This window comes from Lolium rigidum, chromosome 3, assembly GCF_022539505.1.
Source record: "Lolium rigidum isolate FL_2022 chromosome 3, APGP_CSIRO_Lrig_0.1, whole genome shotgun sequence".
NCBI lineage: Eukaryota > Viridiplantae > Streptophyta > Magnoliopsida > Poales > Poaceae > Lolium > Lolium rigidum.
Window position 1 is genome coordinate 410,510,126 of NC_061510.1, and position 22,977 is coordinate 410,533,102.

Sequence of the window (22,977 nt, forward strand, 5' to 3'; positions counted from 1 at the left end):
TTACTTCTTTGATCACACAGGTGACGGACATTTAGAGTTTTCCTATTTTGTCCTTTTTCTTTTTTTAGATACGGTGACTCTGAATCCAGAGTGGATTTAGAAACGGTAAATTATGGAATAAGGCTTATATGAGCAGAAGAGAAACGGAAAGAATGAACTCGTGCATGTGAGGAACTGGAAAAATTACTGTGCATCCAGCAAATCTGAAGCGCACGCACTTTGGTAAAGAGTCGAGAATCAAATACTTGCAGCACCAGCAGCGTCCTTTTGGAGATCCCCGGCCGGTGCCAAACTGACCGTTCTCGTGCTTCAGAAAGTATACATATTCAGACAAGGCCCCTGTTGGGGAGAGAACAGAGAGAGAGAGAGAGAGAGAGAGAGTGGTACTCCCTCCGTCCACAAATAAGTGCACATCTAGCCTTCTAAGAAATCCACAAATAAGTGTACATCTAGACTTCTTGGTATATTTTTTACGTTTAGACCCCTAGTACATGCCTTGATTTTAGCCTCCATTAATCATTTTTGGTTTCTCAATGTTGTTTTATTGGTTACTAGTATGCACAACATTTATTAGCGCCTAAATCAAAGCATCTTTTTGATTAATGAGCAGATTAATTGAAGGAATGAGGATTTTTTTTTACAAAAAGCTTAAGGTCTCTTGGAAACCGCGCGCGTCCACTTATTTGTGGACGGAGGGAGTATGTATGGCTGCGCGCGTGCACAAAGATGCGGTCGAAGTCACGCTGCCGGCTCGTGGAGCTTGCTGAAACCTCCTGAGTACTTTCTTTTGGTGTGTCGACCACTCCGAGTTCGCTACTCATGTGCGTACGTACGCGTGTGCAGTGTGCACCTTGAACGACGTATAGTATCAGACTGACAGAGTACGTCTCAACTTGTGCTGGACCGACGACGCATATGGTATCTGCCAATTTGCCAAATTGACACGGTGCACTGCTCACATGGCGAAAAGAAACCGAATCAGAAGAGCTCACAGGACTTGCCTTCAGCCTGCACCGGTGCATGCAGTGCACATACCACGTCATCCATACGTTCCATAAACCATGTTAGGAGTTTATCTAAATTTATATGTATTTAAATACTAATTAGTGTCTACATACATTAAAATTTAGATAACTTGACTCTAATATAGATATTTCACTAGCCTTAAGCTTGCTTTTAAGGAACCCCTTTTCATGGAGTTGATCATGCTCACTGTCTGTTCCATCTAAACTACCAGAAATGATTCTATCTTCCAAGGAATCCCACCCAGCCTCTAGAAAAAATTTAAGGATGAAATTGCTCTTCTTCTGCATAAGACTGCTAGGAAGTCTTATGGTGGTCTCAAGCTAGATAGTTTCATTGAGCACTTAATCTTTTTTCTATCTCTCTTTTAGACCTTTGGTCTCCTAGCAACAACCTTTTGTAAATTACTAGTACGAATGTACGTGCGTTGCCATGGGTTCTCAAATTTCATTTCTCAATGCACATATATAATTCACAACTCATCATGAAAATTCAAAACAAATCAGGTTATATTTGTGGGGGAACTGTGCATGCTTATGAGGAAAATGAGCAACAATGAAATTTATATTGCCAATAGGACATATACCGTAAACCGTAGACGGTGTAGGTCAACTAATAGTCTCCTTTTTGTGGCAACCATCCCAGGTTTGTAGCTGCTATTATTTGCAGTGTAACGCCATCGGGCTTCAAATTTTCATTATTCAGGTTCTGATAGCACCACAAACTATCTTGTATCTGTATTAGTAATCACATTAGTGCGGTATACTTTCGTACAGATCATCTCATGGATGAATTTGGCCAAATAAAATCAATTTCTCCTTTGAAGGATGTTCACACATTTTTGGAATTCATACATCAACTGTAAGTATCATTTACAACTGGATAAGCAAAGCCTGATGTGCATTGTATTTTCATAATTTGTTTTTAGTTGTTGTACTTTGGTGACTAACAAAGATATCATTTCATAACCATGATGCAACAATTGCTCCCAAAGCTATTAAGTAGCATCTCTCTTTGAATAGAGCATACATGAATCAGCCGCACCCCCAACCTTTCTCTGGAACACAGATCAGATGAATCGCAATGTAGGTTGTTCAAACCATACATCATGATAGTGTTAAGATGCAAATTGTTCAAAGCGTAAAAAAAAGCTATCCAGTCACAGCTAGTGTTTTTGTAATCCCAGTGTAAAAAATGCAGGGAAATAATAATCCAGGTACTAACCTGAACCAGATCCATTTGAATTGTAGTGCAAAGAACCTGAACCTACCCTTAACCTGAAGCGTTAATCGCGCGGAACTCGAGCGGAGCGTCGAAGCGCTATCGTGGAATTGGGCCGGCCAGCCCGGAGATCCCATCGACACGAATGCTCCGTACGGTTTGCGTCAACCGTCAAATAGGCGTTCCCTGCATGGCCTTGTTCTTTTCTGACTTGGCCTTCTAGATCTTGAACAAATCCAAAGCTTTGTGATTTACCTGGTCTTCTTTCTATGTGCGTTAGGTTGTTTTCTTCGTCTAGTTTTACGGTGGAGAGGACATGAGATGATCGGCTCTCCTGAAAGATGAGATGATTATGCCTGCGTGCTGGTAGGTCATCGTTTTCATGTCAAAAAAGTGTTTCATCTATTTTTCGTTTGATGTTTCACGTATGTGATATCCCTTTTGTATCTTTCCTTTTTTTTTCCCTCTTTTTTTTATATTTTGTTGCACATTTTGAATAAGTACCTTACGACGTCTTTTAGTTAAATTTATGTTATATAAATACACACTCAATCATTAGTTTTTTGTTGTATGAATGCCTAGCCGGTCACTAGATTTCCCTAGTTGCACATGGATTGTAATTTAATATCCTTTTTGCACACTTGTTGCATCTGAGAATTTTCTAGTTGCATATAGGTTGTAACTAATATTTTTTAGTTGCACGTGGGCTGCAACCCTTTGACGCATCGTCTCTATCAATCACGACTAATTAAATAGATCGGTCGAACAAACTGAAACTTCATTAGCAAAGCCCTTTTCACTCTTCCTCGTCTTTTCACCAGTGAATATGAGCTTCTTAGCGCTATCTTTCGGAGAGAACGGGGTCGAGACTTTTTCAGTTACGTTTGAGGTGCAACTGAGATTTTTTCAGTTGCAACTGAAACTTTTCAGTTTCACGTGGGTTGCAACTGAAATTTTATAGTTGCACATGAGCTGCAACTTAGATTTTTCTAATTTCACATAGATCACATGTGAGATTTTTCTACTTGCACATGGGTTGCAACTATAATTTTCCAAGTTACACATGGGTTGCAACCGAGATTTTTTAGTTGCTCATGGGTGTCAACTGAGATTTCTATAGTTGTGAACTAGTTGTAACTAAGATTTTTGAGTTGCACTTGGGTTGCAATTGAGATTTTTCCAATTCACACTTGGGCTGAAGTTGGGTTCTAACAGAGATTGCCCATTTGCACATTTGCGTTAGTATTCGAGTTGCAAGTGGGCTGCAACTGAGTTTTCCTGTTGCGAGTGGATCATAAATTTGAAGAAATGTTCGTAACGAGTGGATTTTCTACGTGATTCGTGTTAACATGGGAGTTGCAAGTTGGTTGCAACTCGGATTTTCCGACTGCAAGTGGGTTCCTACTGAGTTTTTCCATTTGCATGTGTGTCGTAGTTGAGAAATAATATCCGTGCCAGTGAATTTCTATGTGATTAGTGTTAGCATGGGAGTTATAATTAAGGTGGCCGCAACTTGGATTTTCCGGTTGCAAGTGGGCCGCAACTTTGATTTGTCCAGCTCCAAATGGATCACAAGTTAGAAGTTGTGTTTAACTCGACCATTCAAGAATATATGTGTAAATGAAAAATGGATCGGTAGCAGTTGTATGTAACTGATTTTTTTATTTTTATGAGTGACACGATTTGGATAACTGAACTTTTCGTTCCAGACTAATTTTTCACCTACGTGATGTCAGCCGACTAAATGTCAGTCGGCTGAGATCTAGGCGCGCGCGCCCATATATCTAGGCATAATTAAAGATCCATTGTTGTGTTCAGTTTATATGCTCCGCTTAAAGAAAAGCCGCGAATTTCAAAAGAAAAAAGAAAAAAAGCCGCGGACGGGGAGAGCCGAACAAGCTACAGAACGCCTGCACGATCGAGCCACACACCACCGGCAGCTACTAGATAGCTAGTCCGTTGGCGTCAGGAGAGAGATCGAGGAGACAGAGAGCTATATATCTAGCGCCTGCTGCAAACATCAGAGAAAGAGGAGCGCACGCCTGTAGCGTACGCCCGTCGCTCTCCTGCAGGCCGTGTCTATACTGTAGCTCCACTCCACTGATCGATCGAGGGGCAGCATGGAGACCTTGAGTGACCAAACCATGCACTGCAGCCTGATCATGCTCACGGACTCCCAAGCCAAACCATGCTCGCTCAAATTCTCGGCGACGTGATCGATCGATGTGACGTTACGCGCGTCGGCGTGGCTGATGGTCATGTGATCGATGTGACGTTTGGGACGGCGACGCGACGAATTATGCATGCCAGCGTCTCACATGTACTGTATATGCGCGCGTGGCACCAACGAAAGCGAGCTCACTTCGGATCCATCCAGCGAAAACGAAACCAAGCTACCATGCATACCACCGGCGTGCATGGCATGGGCGTGCATTACTGCGTTGCATCGGGTTCCAAACGCCGGCCCCGGCCTACTCCGTGAACCGCTCAAAGTACTCACACGACAAGACCAGAGCAGGTTTGCCAGGTTACTCCAAATACGTACGCAACAAAGTTGGTTCACACGGTGCACGCGCATGTGTCTCCGCCAGAAATTACACCTGGTGGGGGTTCACATGCAACTCTCACCATATATGTCTACAAGACCAATGAGCTAGCTTTCATGTTTTTGCTACGAAAAATAGTTTTTACATGGTATATCCGGCCTATATGTTTGCTATCTCCTTGCTCAGGAATCCAATAATCATAGATTGCTGATAGTTTACTATAAAATATTTAACCTTTGATTAACTACATGAAAGTTTGTAGTAATTTCAGGTGTATTTGAATCACATAATAAAATATTTTTTCAAAATATTGAGGTATATTGTCTTACAATAATGTTTCAAATCTAGCCAAATTATATTGTTCTTTTTTGGCTTAAATTTTATCATAGCTACTGAATGAGCAAAATACCAACTCAGAATTCAGATATACTTAATATGCGACGGTTTGAACTTAATTTACATGTTTTATTAGTTGTAGAAAATGAGAAAACAATCTACTCTTAAAATAATTTTCGGAAGTTAAACAAAATATCTACTAGCATACATAATATGGAAAGATCCTAAGTAATCGACTACATACTCTTTCGCATACATGACATACCGAAGACACTATAAGCCCTATAATTTAATGTTCAAAACAATGCCCTTAATGCATAAGCACCAAATTTAAACCTTAAGCCCTCAATCAAATTTCAATTAAAGACAGAACAAAAACCATAAAGCTTAGAGATCTCATTACTGACTGGTACACACATACATAAAACTACCACCATTTGAGCTAGGTTGACATGTTAGTACCTATTCTGCTATTTTTTTTTTAAAAAGTACCAAGTCTGAGGATACGCGTTACAAATAGCACTGATTTCGGTTTAATCATGTTTTGACATCTCCCTTGACCAATAGGGCCCATTTGTTAGGGTGACATGGCAAAATAAATGGTTCATGTGCTCAGGTGGACATAGGGCCCTACCTGCCCTTCTCTCTTCCCTCCCTCTTCTATTGTTCATCGTATTTGGTATTCTACTTTGTTGCTCGACGGTGTTCGCTGTTCACTCTTAGAACTGTCATCCGGGGACCTCAGAGTTCCGGCCCTAGGCGAACTAACCATGGGTGGACGGATCCTCATCCGCCAATTCCCCACCTTGGGGCGGCGACGCCGCCATGGGCGGCTAGGATCAGAGCCCCCTGTGTCGTTGAGGACATGTATATGATCCATGCATGTCTGGCGGCACTCTGCCTCAATCCTGCACGCGGTGAAGCATGGGAGGCTCGTCAGTGGAGGAGATGCTTGCTGGTCACTACTAGAAATAACCTTATAGCCGCACATATTACCGCCGGCGAATCCGATTCAAAGTGGCCGACGGTATGTCCTTCGAGGCCCATCTCGCGGTACCGACGGCGAGTGTGGTTGGGCTCGCCGGTGATAGCCCCATTACTGCCGGCGAAACGGTATGGAAAGCGCCAAGGGTAAGTTTGGCCGCGGCCCCAGAATGGGCCTCCAGTTACCGCCGGCTCCTTCAGTTGTAATTCGCCGGGGGTAACACCTTTTACCACCGGCACTTCCGAATAAAATTCGCCGGGAATAACGTGGACTGGATGGGCCACATGGGCTGAAAAATAGCCGCGGCGCCTGCAGATGATCGCCGGGGCTAACCCGCGGACCACCTTTTGCCCTCGCACGCGCCCATCCCAACCAACCCCAGCCTGTCGCCTGCTATCTCCCTCCCCATCCACTCGATCCACTCCCAAAACCAGAAACCCTAACCCCTCCCCCTCCCTCTCTCTCTCCACTCCACACCAGAGCCCCGGCGGAGGTAGAAAACATCCCGCGCGTGGCATCACCGGGCGGATGGCCCACATTGTGTTCCTCCGCGCGGCCGCCTTCGATCTCACGGCCGGAAAGCCGGCGCTCGCGGGCGTCCCGGTGTCCGCGCCGCTCTCCGTGGCGGCCGCGGCCATCCCATCGTCGCCCGATGCCGTCGTGGCCGTCTGGCACGAGGGCGCCTGGCCGCTGGCGCCGGCCGCGGCCACTGTCATCGGGCTGCTCAGCTCGCTCGACGTCGTCGCCTTCCTCGCCTCTCACCACGCGGGAGGAGGCACCGACGCCTCCGCCGTGAAGACGCCCGCCGGCGACATGGTGCCGCGGGAGCAGGGGGTCGTCCGCGAGGTAGAGCCAGACACGAGGTGAGGGCATCAGAGCACGGTAATGTTCTTATCATTTTTTTTTCAGCAGTAAGCTCCTCTGTTTGGCATGTTATTGTACTTTCAATGATTAGAAAATCATCGCGTTTGCATTAACTGAATTGTTGAAAATGTGAATCCTACTGCCTCTGTTGTGCTCAAATGGTTAATTTGGTCCAGACACCAATCAGCTGACGTGGCTCGAATCAGTTTTTCGTACTGAGGCTACGTTAGTTCTCATAACCTTTGGAATCACCTGTTATCTTGGCCCCAAGTTTTTGCCTAATGTAGTTATGATGCGTAAGGCTGCAGGCAAATATAGCATTTGCTCTACTCAATCTAGCTGGTTTCATTCGTGTAAGTATGTAACTATCCATTAAACTGTTGTTAATGTAATATTCAGACAAGATATATGTAAGCCAGAATAACAACTTGCCAGCTTTAGTCAACAAAAGAGAGCAAATGTGATTACAATAGAAAATTCTTACCAAAAATATTAACTAGCATCATAGTTGGACAAGAAGTGAGATGAAATTCAGAAGCACTTCTAGAACGAAAATGATTTTGGTTATGTAGGACATGTGTTGTTGTCTTGTGTGTAGAACTCAGCTTTATGTACTATAGAATTTCTGCAACATTAAACTTGGTTATCACTTCATTTATCGCTTTTGGCACACGCCATTCTTGGTTACTTCAAGAGATTTTACCTACATATCGCCTTAGTAATGGTGAACTCTCTTGAAGTAACCGAGAACAACATAGCAAGTGAAATTACTAAGGCGATATGCTGAACTCTCTTCTGCTACTTCAATTCCTTACTAGTTTTCTTTGTATACATGTTTATAGCACATAGTGAACACTAGTACTCCCACTTCGTTTTATTACCACTTTGATTTGTTATCTTTACATTTATTGCTCAAACTTGGTTAATTTCCCGGTTGAGCTTAATTTGCTAAATGCCTACAACACATGCATTGTATGTACTCCGAAAATGTTGCAGAATACTTAAGCAGTTTTACGTTACTTGTATAAGTTGCAGCTTCACCCCTTGTTTGAATGATTGAATTGTATCACCTGCAGGCTATGTGGCCATGGAGTGGGAGTTGTATCCAAGGGCAGTGCCGAGCTCCAAGCGTGATTGAATTATATCTCCTGCTGCTGGTGAGACCCATCTCCTCCTTTGTTACTAGCAACACAAGTTTTGCATTCTTGCACAAGTTTTGTTAAATTGGGAACTATGGGCAATGTTCTGATTAATTAATTGCTAGTGATAACATGTCAAGGCAGCAAATTTACGACCATACGGGACCTTCTTTTATCTTACATGTTACAAGTTACAACATACGACCTTCTTTTATCTAGTTTTCTATTGTTCAACTTCATTGGCGCTATATTTGTGTTTGTACTGTTATTAAAGGAATCACATTACTCGAAGTTTTCTTATAACACAACTGCATTGGTTCGTTCGACAATTAGACCCTTCTCAAGTAATGAGCTGCTAGGGATAATTCTGTATTTTTCTTAGCCCGTGAACACAAAATGTGGGCAAAAGCATAGCTAGATAGTGCTTTATATCCTAGGAGTTGTGTCTTGAATCTTTGGCACTAGAACATAAAATACTCATCATTCATCATTGCAGTTTTCGTTCAGTTAATTGCCCATGATCATAGTTAGTCCTCTGGCATGCATGCGTTGTCTTATTCATCATTGCAGTTTCGTTTCAGTTTACTTCCAACTTGTGCATAGTTAGTTTCCTATCTCCTGGTCTAGTAGTGATGAAGTAAATTACACACTTGCATATGTTTAGGCTTGTGGTGTCATCACTCTGATTTTTGTATGCATTACTCATTCTTAAAGTCTTTGCTTTGCCTGGAAAACTCATTTTCTATACTCTGTTGTATATTGTACTGTTAGCACTGTTACTGGGATTACAAAGTTCCTAATTATACTTGAATTTTGACCAGCAATGTTGCCTTGGGAGTACCATGTCCTCAAGAGCTCGATCATGGTGATCTGCTTGCGAGGTGCTGATGATGATGGAGTCCGGCACGTTGGAGCATGGGGGGCGGTGGCGAGCAGGTGCACAGGAGAGTAGGAGCATAGGCTGACGACCTGCTAGCTAGGGGAGCAGGAGCCCGGTGGGCCGACGACGCGTTGGGCGAGCAAGAGAACAAGTGTTTGATTGAAGCGTGCTCTGAGTTTGAGGAGCGGTTGTCTGACTGCCAGTTGATATTTTGTATTAATAGATGGAGTTTGCATTGGCTCTTTCATAAATGATCGGGATCAGCTTGTTATAGTATTTTAGTTCTAATGTATCCTGTATTTTTTAATGTACGGATCGCATGTTAGAGTATTTCAGTTTCAATGTATCATTTTTTTGTTCCCTTATTTACTTACCACCGGCGCATTGGTGATTTGCCAGCGGTAAGCCATATTACCCCTGGCGAGTAGGGAGGCGCTGGTGGTACCCTATTACCGCCGACGAGTAGGGAAAAGCGCCGGGGGTAATTTCATATTACCGCTGGCGAATACGAAAACGCCGGGGATAGCCCATTACCACCGGCGAGGTGATCGCCGGCGAACCCGAAGGCATCGTCGGTAGGCCAATTCTGTGCGCCGGCGGTAACCTTTTTCCTAGTAGTGGGTGGAGGGGAGCTTTGCAACTAGTGAGGAATTTAGTGGAGCCCATGGGTGATTTTGGTAGGGATTTCTGGATTTTTTTGTGGGGGTGTTGCATCGGAGAGAGAACATGAGGGGGACGATTGGACGAAGATGGAAATAAATATGAGATGCTGATAGGTGGGCCCTACATCCACCTTAGCTCCTCCTCCAGGTAGGCTCCACTGGCCAGATTAACAATCATAATTGCGTCAAATGGCTATTAGTGCGATTTGTAGCATTGTGCCTCAATCTTGGTACTTCCTCCGGTTCATATTAATTGACTCTAATATGAATGTATCTAGACACATTTTACGTCTAGATATATCCATATTGAAGTCAATTAATATAAATCGGAGGGTTTCTGAAAAAAAATGCAAAATAGGTACTAACATGTTAACCTAGCCCTAGTTATAATAGTGTTTTATGATTTACTCGTGCCGGTTATTCATAGTCATTCCTGACTAGTGCTTGTAAGAGGTAGTTAGTACTAATTAGCCGTATTGGCTTATATAAAGACTTGTGCTGTACTTGGTGAAAATTTCATCAGAACCCCATGAGTCGTCACAACATAGCCTAAACCCTAAGACGTTTCGTTGCGCCTACTTGCCCACTTGGATGGTGTGGATCTATGATGTCGTGAGCTCACATCGATCTGTGTTGCCCCAAGCTCCTGCGGATGCCACCGCGTGCACGCAAGATTCTTGTGCACCGAGCGTAGGGAGGGTAGACACTTTGCCTTAACGCTGTTAGTGGTTTGTGACGCCTCCTACCTGGAGGCAGATCTATTTGTAGGTATGGGGTGCACAGAACATAGTTAGATTGTTTTTGTTTGCAAAACAACAATTTTTTTTTTACCATGTATGCACCATAGAAAAGATGTTTTTATCTAGTGTGGATTGTATAGGCACCCTGGTTCAGCATGCTCTAACTCCACCGTTGCTTCGACCTCACTCGGACGACAATGATCTACGCCACCCCAAGCTCGCGAGGATCGATCCATGCCACACCTGGGTTCCCATGTGGATTGGATGCCAAGCGATTCAGATGAGAGGCCAATAGGGATTCTCCTTCGTACTCACCACCCTTGCGGTCTCATGCGGTCACCAATTTCCGCTTCTATTCCGTGTGGTCCTCTCGGTTCCGGTATTGCCGAGAGAGGAGACACGTTAACGAAACGGATGAGGATGACCTCGATCTTACCACATGGATGAGCTCTTGTGGCAACGACCGTCATGTCGATGTCAACCAACTGTTTATTTTTATTTCTATTTATTCTTCTGTTGTCGTTATAGTTGATGATGTCTCTATTTGTTATTAATTAATATTGTTTGTTCTATTAGTCTAGATAGAGAGTAAGGGTGAAACTTTCAACCTAAACATATTAAATTCGTGGCTATCATTGACTATAAGTGATGATAACGAATTGCAATTTCTTAACTCGCATGGGAGTGTAGGCATGAATTGTATGTTCAAATAGATGAATCATTATGACATATGAGTTGTAGGTATAATCCCTTCCCTCTTTACTTCGTGCATCACTAATTCTCTCATCTTAAGTTAGGTCATCACTTATTCTCTTAAGCAAGGTCATCTTCCTAAGTCAGAAGCATTATTCACTTTGTTGATATTATGACAATTTGGTGCACCATAGAAGACATTATTTTAAGAAGGTGTCTTGGAAAATGTGACCGAAATATCAAGGAAGTGGCGATGCTATATTTCGGCGGCACCGTATAAGAAAAGACAAACACGAGAAATGTTATTGTCCAAGCGTATTGTTGGGAGCACACTGCCGTTTTAATATATCCAAATTAAGTTTGCTCATAATATAGCATATGGACTAATTATTGTAATTTTCTGTTTCACACACAGTGTGAATAGGATGTGTGGTGCTGGATGTCCCGAGGACTGCTCCTCCAAATAGTTAAGGTAAATTTGATGGACTGACCCCAAAGGAATTCTACAAAAGGAAACAATGCTGATAGTTATCTTTGCCTTTTTAGTGCAAACAAAGTGATGGACGTCACAGAGCCAATAAATGTAATGCTGTTTCTCTTAAGTTTTGCTAGTAGTTTGCGATTCTGAACGTAACAGTTTCCCAGTTTGTGAATTTGTCTGCATCAGTCCCATGGTCTGCATATCTTCAACATGAGGTCCGAGGACTAGATCGTATATCCAAATAAGCTGGATGGCTTTGAACGCACTTTCCACTTCCCATAAACTGCAAGAAGCGAACGGCCTCGTGGAGCTGGCCAGGGCGCAGCACTCGAGAGGAAGAAGAGCAGCTCGCTGGCCGGACCACGCATTCCCCATCTCGCCTCCCCTCTTCTAGTGCAAGTCAGTATGAGGCTGCTGGTCGCGGTTATGGCGCTGGCGGTGCTTCTCGCGGCGGCCACCGCCGCCGCTGCTGCTGCGCCGGCGCTGCTTCTGCAGCGTACGCGGCCGCTTCAGGGTACTCACCTCGACCACATGAAGGAGCTGGTCCAGGTGGACAAGGAGCGACTCTCCGGGAACAGGGGCGCGTTCGACTTCGCGCTGCAGGGCATGCCCGGGTGAGAAACTTTTAGCACTCCATCGATGGTTTCACCTGCACCTGCAAGAACTCGATTTATCCATATTTTGTTTTCGGTCCGCACGAGGAGCAACAGCTTTCTTCAGTTTACACAATTATTACTGTGCCCCTGTTCCTGAACTCCGATTTGAATTAGGATGCACAGTTACCGTGCTTTAGTCCGATTTGGGTAACTTTGGCATAGACCTTTCCATATCCTTTGTAGCCACTGTCTTTCTGAATCTGTGACTCGATCTGTGAGAGAAACGACATTTATTTCTATTCTGTTTACCAGTCCTGGCTAAGCAAAGATAAATTGATAGTTTGGCCAAACGGAAAAAAACTGGTGGAAAGAGGGCATTATAAATTAAACATGATCTATGCATTACATTCATCTACTGCATACTTTAGCGCTAAGGACGTCAAGTTTTCCCAAACAGACAGTAAGGCTTCGTCACCATGGTTTTTTAGAACAAATCCAACATTGCATCGGCCATTATCTTGTAACAACATTAACAGCTCGAAAAATCTGGTTCGTTGGCTTCATTGTAGCTCCATAGATGAATACTCCAAATCTGTTTCACTTCACATGAACTAGCTTTTTATCCGGGTTTTGTTTTTGGCCAGCCCGAGGTAAAACAACTTTCTTCAGTTTACATAATTACTGCGCTCTTATTCCTGAATTTTGATTTCAGTTAGGATGTACCCTTCCGTATCGTTTGTAGACTGTGTAGAATTGCTTGGCTTAGCTTATGTCTTTCTGAATACGGGAGAGGAATGACCTTTCTTTGTGTTCAGTTTACCCTACCCTGGCTAAGAACAGAAAGTGGATAATTTGGTTAAACGATTTTTTCTGTCGGGAAAGAGGGCATTATAAGTTAAACATCATCTCTGTAGTACATTCATTCCATTACAGATTTCCCAAGCCGACAGTAAGGCTTCCCAATCATATTTTCATATAACAAATCCAACATTTCCTTGGCCATTATCTTATAACAAAACATTAACGGCTCGACAATCTGGTGCGATGGCTTCAATATATCTCCACCACCTTTTAGTTTGGCCATTATTGTTTCAAATTTTCCAAATTATTAACTTGCGTTAGGATCTACTATGTTCTGATTTAGTTGCAACTGCCCTGGTTAGATATCTATTGATATTAATGAACTTAAAATCCATTCGGCAATATATACATCGTGTGTTTGATTCATTATAGCTTGTAGAAGTACGTCTTAGAGTGCCCTGTTTGTTTTGATCAACCGGTGGTCTGTAGGGAACTGGTTAGGATGAAAGTTTCAGTTTCCTCTTTAAATCAACCTGTATTTAGGCATTATCATGTCGATCATATTACTTCTGTTCTTTACCCGGCCGTTTTTTTTTTTGCTTGAAGTCAGAAATGGGTTCATTACAATCTAGAGAATAGCAGTTTGTGACTATTGTATCAAAATTAATAATTTGCAGGCTGTACTATGCACGCGTGAAATTGGGGAACCCACCGAAGGAGTATTATGTTCAGTTTGACACTGGAAGTGACATAATGTGGATTTCAGGCAACCCCTGTACTGGTTGCCCCAAATCAAGTGAGCTAAAAGTGAGTCAATCGTTGTCGGGCCTCTAATCAATCTCTTTGAAAGATACATCTTATTCTAAAACATTTTTCCCTTCTGATTGAATGATGTCTTAACATTTTATTTCGTCTGTGTCTCAGTTCCCACTGGAGTTGTACAACCCGAACTCTTCAGCAACTTCATCTAGGATCTCTTGCTCTGACCATAGGTGCATTGGTGCCCTCAAGACAGGGTATGCCATCTGTAATAGCTCGCACTCCCCAAGAAACCAATGTGGTTACAGCTTCACCTACGCTGATGGGGGAGCCACATCAGGATATTATGTGACTGACACCATTTACTTGGACACTATATTGGGAAATGAGGGGGGTGTCAATTCTTCTGCCACGGTCCTTTTTGGGTACGTTTAACTTGGAGCCCTTTATCTTTTTAAATTCCGAATCAGAAATGAGAACTTGAAACAAATAACCTCTGGTAATGAAATACAGTCAGAAACCTAGGTGAAACAATTTTGTAACGTTCTTTTTGAAACAGATGCAGCAACTCCCGTACAGGGATTGCAGATGGTGTGATAGGATTTGGAAAAGGTGCAATATCTGTGATCTCCCAGCTAAGCGCTCAACGATTGTCTGGGAAAGTGTTCTCTCACTGCCTGAAGCGTTCAGAATATGGTGGTGGAATTCTCATTCTTGGTGAAGTTGTCAAGCCAGGATTTGTATCTACTCCGCTCGTTACAACACAGTAAGTTTCTTTATGCTGGAATTACTGATACTTCAGAATTCTGCATCACTCTGTTTTTTTGTAGTACCATACTTTGTTTCCTGTTGGGTGGTAACCGGTAAACATGAAGGACATAAACCGATGGTGCAAATGTTATGATATATTTGACCAATCTTTTTTTTTTTGTAGAATCTCATTGCCTTACCTTGATTTAAAATCTTGGTGGATTATGCTTGCTAGTTATTTTATTAGTACAATCTTTAACTTGCAAATGGTAACTATGAATTTGTTTGTACAATCTTTAGTTTGCGAACATGAAGTGTAGTTTATGTTTTTTTTTCCTTTCTTCTTCACAAAGAAAACATGCGCTCACCTCCTTGTACAGAGGCCAACAATATACCTAGAATATTGTTTGTGGTGGAACTACCTGACTTCTGTATGTCAACTGTTTTTCCTCAATAAAACACAGGCCTCGTTACAACGTGAACATGAAGAGTATTACTGTCAATGGTAAACTGCTCCAAATTAATTCTTCCTTATTTGCGACATCAACTGCAAAGGGGACAGTGCTTGATTCAGGAACAACGCTAACTTACCTGGCAGATGGGCTCTACGAGCCTGTTATCAGTGCTGTAAGTAATTCATATCATATACTTCATTCCCTTGTTGAAAAATAGTAGTTAATCAGTTTACGCGTCAATAATTTTAATGTGCCATGATGAGTTGTAATGATTTGTATCTGGTAATTTACAGATACATGCTGCTGTCTCTCCTTCTGTGCGCTCTTTTGTTCACATTGGAATCCGATATTTTGTGCCCTTTAGGGTCGGCTGATGCCCCATCGTCTACGCCTTCTACTCCAGCAGTTGGTGGGTTGTCGAGGTCGGGGTCGGTGCGGGGGGCTTCATCGCCTCTTACCCCTGCATCACCTACCTCTTCACCCGCTTCGTCGATCGTTCCTGCTTCGACCACTTCTTCGCCACGCCCGAGCTCTGCTACACCGGTCCCCGCTCCGCAGCATCCTCCCCCTACCGTCCCTCCTCCGGTCGTTCAGCCGACTTTGAGGAGGAGTGGGAGGTACGCGCTTTCGGAGGATGGGGCGGGACCTACCGATGAGGACGCCATGCAGAGAGCCATGCGACGTAAGGCGGAGAAGAATTTGGATACAGCAGGTACGAGACATTCATCCAAGTCTTTCACTTCTTTTTCAGATTCTCGCATTTCTTCTAATTTGCTCAGTTTAGGAGTTTCGTTGGGTACTAGGCCTGACGAGGTTTCGGGTTCTGCCAATGTGTTGAGACAGACGGAGCTTGACCGTTTAACGGTTGTTCCGAATGACTCCACTGGGCTGGAGACTCCAGTTGATGACGATGATGGAGCGGATGACATCTTAGATGGTCAGCTCCTCTCGTCTATTATTGGTACTCTTACCGAGGTCGATTTGGAACACTCGGAGCTTAGTTCAATTTATGATCTAAAAGCTTCTGCACGTGGTTCCCGATCGTCCGCTGGTAAGAAGTCTCGTAGATATGGCAATAATACTAAATCTACAAAAGTTTCTCGATGATTGGCATGTTTCGGAATAGCAGAGGTCTTGGAGACTTGGCTAAGCATTCTCATATTGCCGATGGTTGTAGAGATTATGATTTAGATTTTATTGCAATATCGGAGACGGGTAGACGAAATTTCTCACAAAGTTTCCTCGACCGATTGTCAGGCGGGATTAACTTTCAGTGGTTTTCTCGTCCGCCTCGTGGTAGGTCTGGGGGCATTTTACTTGGCGTCCGCATAGACACAATGACTGTTCTTGCTAGTTCAGATGGAGAGTATCACATCAAACTCGATATCCAGAACAAAGCAGACGGTTTCATTTGGAGTCTGGTTGCTGTGTATGGTGCTGCCCAAGACGCTTTTAAGGCCGACTTTCTACGTGAGTTGGTAAATCTCGCAAAGGATAATCCGCATCCGATTTTAATCGGCGGGGATTTTAATTTGATGAGATTTCCTCATGAGAAGAGTAAAGGCCCTTTTGGCGGACATTGGCCTTTCTTGTTTAATGCTGTCATTGATAGCTTAGACTTAAGAGAGGTTTTTATGTCTGGTCGACAGTTCACTTGGGCCAACAGCTTGCCTGAGCCAACATACGAGAAACTAGATCGTGTGTTGATGGATACCGAATGGGAGAATCAATATCCCATGGTGCCTGTCCGCGCCCTAGAGCGTATTGAAAAACTGTCTGACCATGCTCCCATTCTCTTAACCACTGGGAATCCACGTCAGGTTTGTAAACGGCCGTTCAAATTTGAACTAGGTTGGCTACAACGAGATGGATTTCACGAGATGGTTAAGAGGGTGTGGGAAAGACCAGTCAGGGGCAACAATCCGATGTCGAGATGGAATAATAAAATGCGCGCTACGCGTAAACATCTCACGGGTTGGGCTGCTCATACGGCTGGTATTCTTAAGAAAGAAAAGATTCGCCTTTCACAAGTGATCGATGACCTAGAGGCCCTAGCGGAAGTGAGACCGTTATCCACGCAAGAGATTGACATTAAGAATCAATCCAATGCGCAGATAGCGAGTCTTCTTCGCGAAGAGGAACTCAAATGGTATCAACGATCGAAGGCCCAATTCATTTTGGAAGGGGATTCGAATACACGATATTTTCATGGCTTAGCCAATGGAAGGCATCGGAAAAAACGTATTCATTCTCTCATCCAAGATGAAGGGGTTATTGAAGGGCACGATCAACTCAAATCTTACATTACTAATTACTATAAGGATCTGTTTGGGCCTCCGGAGGAAAGTTCTTTCTCCCTTAATGAGGACCGCACGGACGATATACCCCAAGTTTCTCCAGAGGAGAATGGCCTCTTAACTGCGCCTTATTCTGAGGATGAGGTTAAGAAAGCAATTTTCCAAATGGAGTGCAATAAAGCACCGGGTCCAGATGGTTTCCCAGCGGAGTTTTATCAAACTTTCTGGGATACTATCAAATTGGATCTTCTAGATTTGTTCAGTGATCTTCACACAGGACAACTAGAACTATTTCGTCTAAATTTTGGTGAAGTAATTTTGTTACCGAAGGTTAATGAGGCAGAAAGGATTCAACAATATAGACCTATTTGCCTCTTAAACGTCAGTTTCAAAATTTTCACGAAAGTGGCCACCATTAGACCGAATACGGTCGCGGATCATGTTGTCCAACCCTCTCAGACTGCTTTCATGCAAGGAAGGAATATCCTTGATGGAGTGGCAGTTCTGCATGAGACGGTACATGAGATGCATTCCAAGAAACTTAATGGGGTCATTTTAAAATTAGATTTCGAAAAGGCATATGATAAGGTCAAATGGTCTTTCCTACAACAGACACTCAGGATGAAAGGTTTTTCGCCTGAGTGGCGTGCTCTAATTTACGATTTTGTATATGGAGGTAGCGTGGCAATTAGGGTCAATGATGACACCGGCCACTATTTCCAGACACGAAAGGGGTTACGCCAAGGCGATCCGCTATCACCAATGTTATTCAACATTGTAGCGGATATGCTGGCAATACTCATAGAGCGTGCCAAGTCCGATGGTCAAATTGAAGGTGTGATCCCACATTTGGTTGATGGGGGTTTATCTATCCTTCAATATGCCGACGACACAATTCTTTTTATGGATCATAATCTCGAAAAAGCTCGTAATCTCAAATTAATTTTAGCAGCCTTCGAGCAATTGTCGGGATTGAAAATTAACTTCCATAAGAGTGAATTGTTCTGTTTCGGCGATGCCCAAAACGATATGACTCAGTATACAGAGTTGTTTGGTTGTGGGCAAGGCCATTTCCCTATTCGGTATTTGGGTATCCCGATTCACTATCGGAGACTTACCCCGGCTGAATGGAAGATTGTGGAAGAAAGATTACAGAAACGCCTTAGTAGTTGGAAAGGCAAATTGCTGTCTCTAGGAGGAAGACTGGTACTCATTAACTCGGTACTAACAAATATGGTACTGTATATGTTATCATTCTTTCTTCTGCCGAAAGGAATTCTGCATAAACTCGATTATTATCGATCCAGATTCTTTTGGCAAGGGGACAGCGAGAAAAAGAAATATCGATTGGTTAAATGGAGTATAGTGTGTAGTCCCAAAGATCAAGGCGGACTTGGAATTCATGACCTGGAGGTTAAGAATTCTGCTCTGCTAGGTAAATGGCTTTTTAAGCTTCTTACCGAGAATGGGACTTGGCAAACTATTCTCCGGAGAAAGTATATTGGCTCGAAGACGCTCTCCCAAGTGGTTTGGAAACCCGGGGACTCTCACTTCTGGGCTGGTCTCATGGCAACGAAAAACATTTTCTTTCGTCATGGTACTTTTTCTATTAAGAATGGAGCACCGATACGTTTCTGGGAAGATGTTTGGTTGGACAATGCTTCCCTGAGTGAACAATATCCTGCTTTGTATAGTATTGTTCGTCGCAAAGGTGATACCATTGCTACCATCATGGCTACCTCACCTCCGAATGTGACGTTCAGACGGGTTTTACTTGGACAAAGGCTAACAGCATGGAATACTCTAGTTCAACGGTTGGGTGATATTCAATTATCCCCTGAACCGGATGAATTTAGATGGAATCTTCATGTAGATGGCTCTTTCTCAGTTAAATCTTTATACAATGCAATCCTCCATTCTGATTTACCAGTTGATAATAATAAGAAAATTTGGAAGATGAAGATACCATTAAAAATCAAGATTTTTGGATGGTACCTTCGTCGAGGAGTTATTCTTACTAAAGATAATCTTGTTAAGCGGAATTGGCATGGAAATTCACGGTGTGTTTTCTCGTCATCATGACGAAACCATCAAACACCTATTCTTCCAGTGCAGTTTTGCGAAATCTATATGGTCAGTCATCCAAGTAGCGTCTACCCTGTATCCCCCGACTAGTGTGGCAAATGTCTTTGGCAATTGGCTTCATGGTGTTGATTCAAGGTTTAAGTTGCTTCTTAGGGTGGGGGCGCTTGCAGTTATCTTGGGCGCTATGGCTATGTAGAAATGACAAGATTTTTAACGATAAAAACTGTTCTTTGTTGCAGGTCATCTACAGATGTACAGGTATTCTCCGTTCGTGGTTACCTCTTCAGCGGGCGGAGAACCGAGACCTATTTACGGAGGTCTGTACACGGTTGGAGGCTACGGCGAGGGATACTTTTTCCCGACATGGGTGGCAGCATAGTCTAAGGATTGAAGCTCCACACTCGTCTTAGGCGTTATATAGTTTATCGTCTCGATATGTATTTCGCCTTTTTACTTTTATTGCTCGTTCTGGACATTTGAAACAGCTGTGTGCATCCTGGTTATGCAGAGGCTGGATGTAATTGCTTGCCAAAGTAATAAAACATCCTTTATCGAAAAAAACAGGTTAGTTTCCCTCCAGAATTAAAATTAACTGGCCATATCCTTTAGAACGTTAAATTACTTGAAAAGATATGTTTTGTACTTCAGCACTAGGGCCCTCTCGTTATTTCCAACTGTGACACTATATTTTGAGGATGGTGCTGCAATGAAAGTGGGGCCAGAGAGCTATCTTGTGCGCCAGGGTTATTATGTAAGTCTAGAAACCTTCTGTTGTTTCACTTGTAAAAAATGAATTTTTGCGTTTGTGGTTAACTGTTTTCCCTATTAATCTGTATGAATGTAAAATATCATATCACGTTTTGTAGGACAATGATGATATATTGTGTGTTGGATTTCAAAGGAGCATGGAGATTGAGGGTTACGAGCAGACCACTATACTTGGAGGTTAATCATCTTCCCATCTTGACTGAATTAATTAGTTTAAGCTGCACAACATCTCCCTACTGGATTTGTTTTAGGCCTAATGTTAGACCTTAAGGCTGCTACTACGTCATGGTTTTCTGAAAATAATTATGTCACTCAGATCACAATAATTGTGGAAACAGTAGTAAGAATAGTCTGCAAACCAACCTTATTCTTGGAGCACTCATTATGGCTTTTGATCCCATGTCTTTCTTAACTTCTAAGATTGTACCGATATGAACACTGACTAATTCCATCACGCTACCATTGTCTGACTAGTAAATAAATTTATAAGTCCAAGATTCACATTAACAACCTTTTTTGCAACTAGCAACTAGTTACTGTAAATTCTCTAATATGCAATCTCAAGCCCAGGTATTTTCTTACTAACTGATACATGTCTTTCTTGTGGCAGATCTTGTTCTACGTGACAAGATAGTTGTGTATAACTTGGACAAAATGCGCGTGGGTTGGGTAGACTATGATTGTAAGAAAAAAATCCTCTCTACGAACCAAAATTCACGTAGTTGAATCTAATCTATCCTGACTCACTTTCTGCTATTTCAGGCTCCCTACTCAACACGACTACCCCCTTTGTCGCAAGTGGCTCGATGGGGTACCATGCACCAACATACTACATCAGCTTGATAGTTGCTGGAGTAGCCGTCATCATGATCGCAGCAAGGCACCTTGATAGCTATTAGGTCGTCACGGGAAATAGTAAGGACAAAATGTGGGACGTATGATCAATGAGGCCTTCAAAGCCACTCTAGAGAGGCTGGGAGAGGCCACAGCATAAACTCACATATTTCTCACTGAAGTTAGGAGCCTAGCTATAGGATTCGGAGCGTTAGAGACCATTTATTGTAAGATGTGTATCTCGTAATATGGTAGTACACATTGTCGAGCTTGCTCAATTGGATATATGCAAGTCATCGATGTCACTTTGGCATTAATGGCCTGAAGCTTGTATTGCATCTCGTTGCCTCCGATTGTAAACCTAATCTGATTTAATATTTCAGTCAGTTGTTCATATATTCCACAGTATGCTCGAACAGCTGGGATCAGATAAAAGATTCAGAGACAGCAGGTGTCAAAACATAATGACAGAATTTTCGGTACTGATTTTCGTGCTTGTATCCGCAGGTGTCAAAACAGAATGGAGTTATTCCATCTGCATTCTGCAAGGCAAAGAAGCATTGAAGATAGAGCAATTGCACACACTCAAATCTTTGATGCACAGAAGCCTTCTCTAGCATGCTGCCTCTGCTCATTCGATGTTTCTCCATCTTCAGGCCTCACTCTATGGCTGCTGCTGCAAGAATTCACCTGTTATTAATTACTGGAGTTAGTAGCCTAGCTTGACTGCTAGATAATTTATTTCATGTGGTTCCTCGATATAAAGGTTTTACTAACAAAAGATAACTTGCTAAAAATAAAATGGAATGGGTGTAACAAGTGTAGTTCTTGGGACTCGAAGGAGACAATTCATAGGATATAGTGCAACAAGGTAACAATGGGAAAGGTGTTGTTAGTCATCAAGCTCAAGAGAAGTGAGGCTCCAATTTTGTTTGGTTCTATCAACAATGATTTGTTGAGCAAAGGTATGGAAAACGTAAAAGTTTAGCACCATCTGATATACTACAATATCCCTCTCATTTACATTTAAATTCTGGTGAAAATTCCACTTTTTTTTAGCAATTTCCGTCATTTTATGTTGCTACAGATCTGGACAGCACCGGCACTGAAACCCAGATGGATACTGCACCGGGATACTAAGGCTTCAACGTTTTGGTACCTAGAAGCAGTGCTAGAAGCTTAAAAGAAGTCACCCTAAGATTCTCTAGATGCTTATGTCGCTATTGTCGATCAAGTAGAGCCTGGAAGTCGAAGGAAACCTCCGAGGGTCGACGATAATGTGAACACCACCTAACATTGTGTCCATGTCGCCGCGTAACTCCGAAAGAGTTAGACGCGACACATTGTTGCATGGAGTAAACTCGAAGGACCCGCATCGGACCGGGTCCCTTGAGTCTGAAAGCGCTGAAGACGACGACATTGGTGACGTTAGCAAGAACGCAACCGATGTTACTGGAGCAGCCGATGTCGTGCCTTGTGTTGACAGGTTTCCCACAGACAGCGCCAATTGTCGGGGTTGCTACCCGGCAATGCCCACCATGAGGGGCTTAGGGTTGACGGAATCCTGCAGGCTAGCACGAGACATCGGTAACCAAACAAACGGGGAGAGAGATTTTCCCAGGTTCGGGACCCTCGATGAGGTAAAACCCTTACTTCCTGCTTGTCTGATCTTGATTATTGAGAATATATCGATTTACAATGGGGTAGCCGATAGGCTATGGTGGTGGTCTCGCCGAGAGGCAAGGGTTATAAGTTCTAGATCTAATCTTGTTGTGATTCTCGGTCTGTAAGTTGTTTTTCGGCAGATCCTCTCCTAACTGTTATATAGCAGGCCAGGTACCAAGAGATCTGTTCGGATTTGACTAAGGTACACAGAGATCTATTCTAATCTTTCCTTGTATTGTATCTTCTTGCCTTGTTCATCAAGAATCCTTCTTCGGATGAGTCTCCTTCTCCAGCACCGACGTGTAGGCCCACCTCGAATGTTGAGCAATCTTCATGGGCCCCTAGATGGGATGGAGGAGGTAGTCTAATGTTGGTTACCCGAAGGGTAATGCCCACA

At 43.1% G+C, this 22,977-nt stretch overlaps 1 protein-coding gene across 1 annotated transcript; it reads left to right on the forward strand.

Moving 5' to 3' along the window:
- The first annotated feature begins 11,996 nt into the window (after nt 1–11,996).
- LOC124697856 (aspartic proteinase 36-like) lies at nt 11,997–21,479 on the forward strand. The gene is made up of 13 exons (XM_047230388.1): nt 11,997–12,184; nt 13,100–13,115; nt 13,610–13,774; nt 13,892–14,151; nt 14,286–14,492; nt 14,941–15,103; nt 15,225–15,286; nt 19,962–20,064; nt 20,180–20,258; nt 20,692–20,763; nt 20,844–20,961; nt 21,299–21,320; nt 21,423–21,479. The coding sequence occupies exons 1-13, from the start codon at nt 11,997–11,999 to the stop codon at nt 21,477–21,479; spliced, it is 1,512 nt and encodes a 503-aa protein (XP_047086344.1).
- Nucleotides 21,480–22,977: the final 1,498 nt, after the last annotated feature.

Excerpts from the sequence above, each read along its gene's own strand:
- LOC124697856 (XM_047230388.1), top strand. The coding sequence starts at position 11,997 with ATGGCGCTGGCGGTGCTTCTCGCGGCGGCCACCGCCGCCGCTGCTGCT. Across the intron at positions 13,775-13,891 it reads CCAAATCAAGTGAGCTAAAA|TTCCCACTGGAGTTGTACAA; the intron begins GTGAGTCAATCG and ends TCTGTGTCTCAG. Across the intron at positions 20,764-20,843 it reads GGGTTGGGTAGACTATGATT|GCTCCCTACTCAACACGACT; the intron begins GTAAGAAAAAAA and ends CTGCTATTTCAG.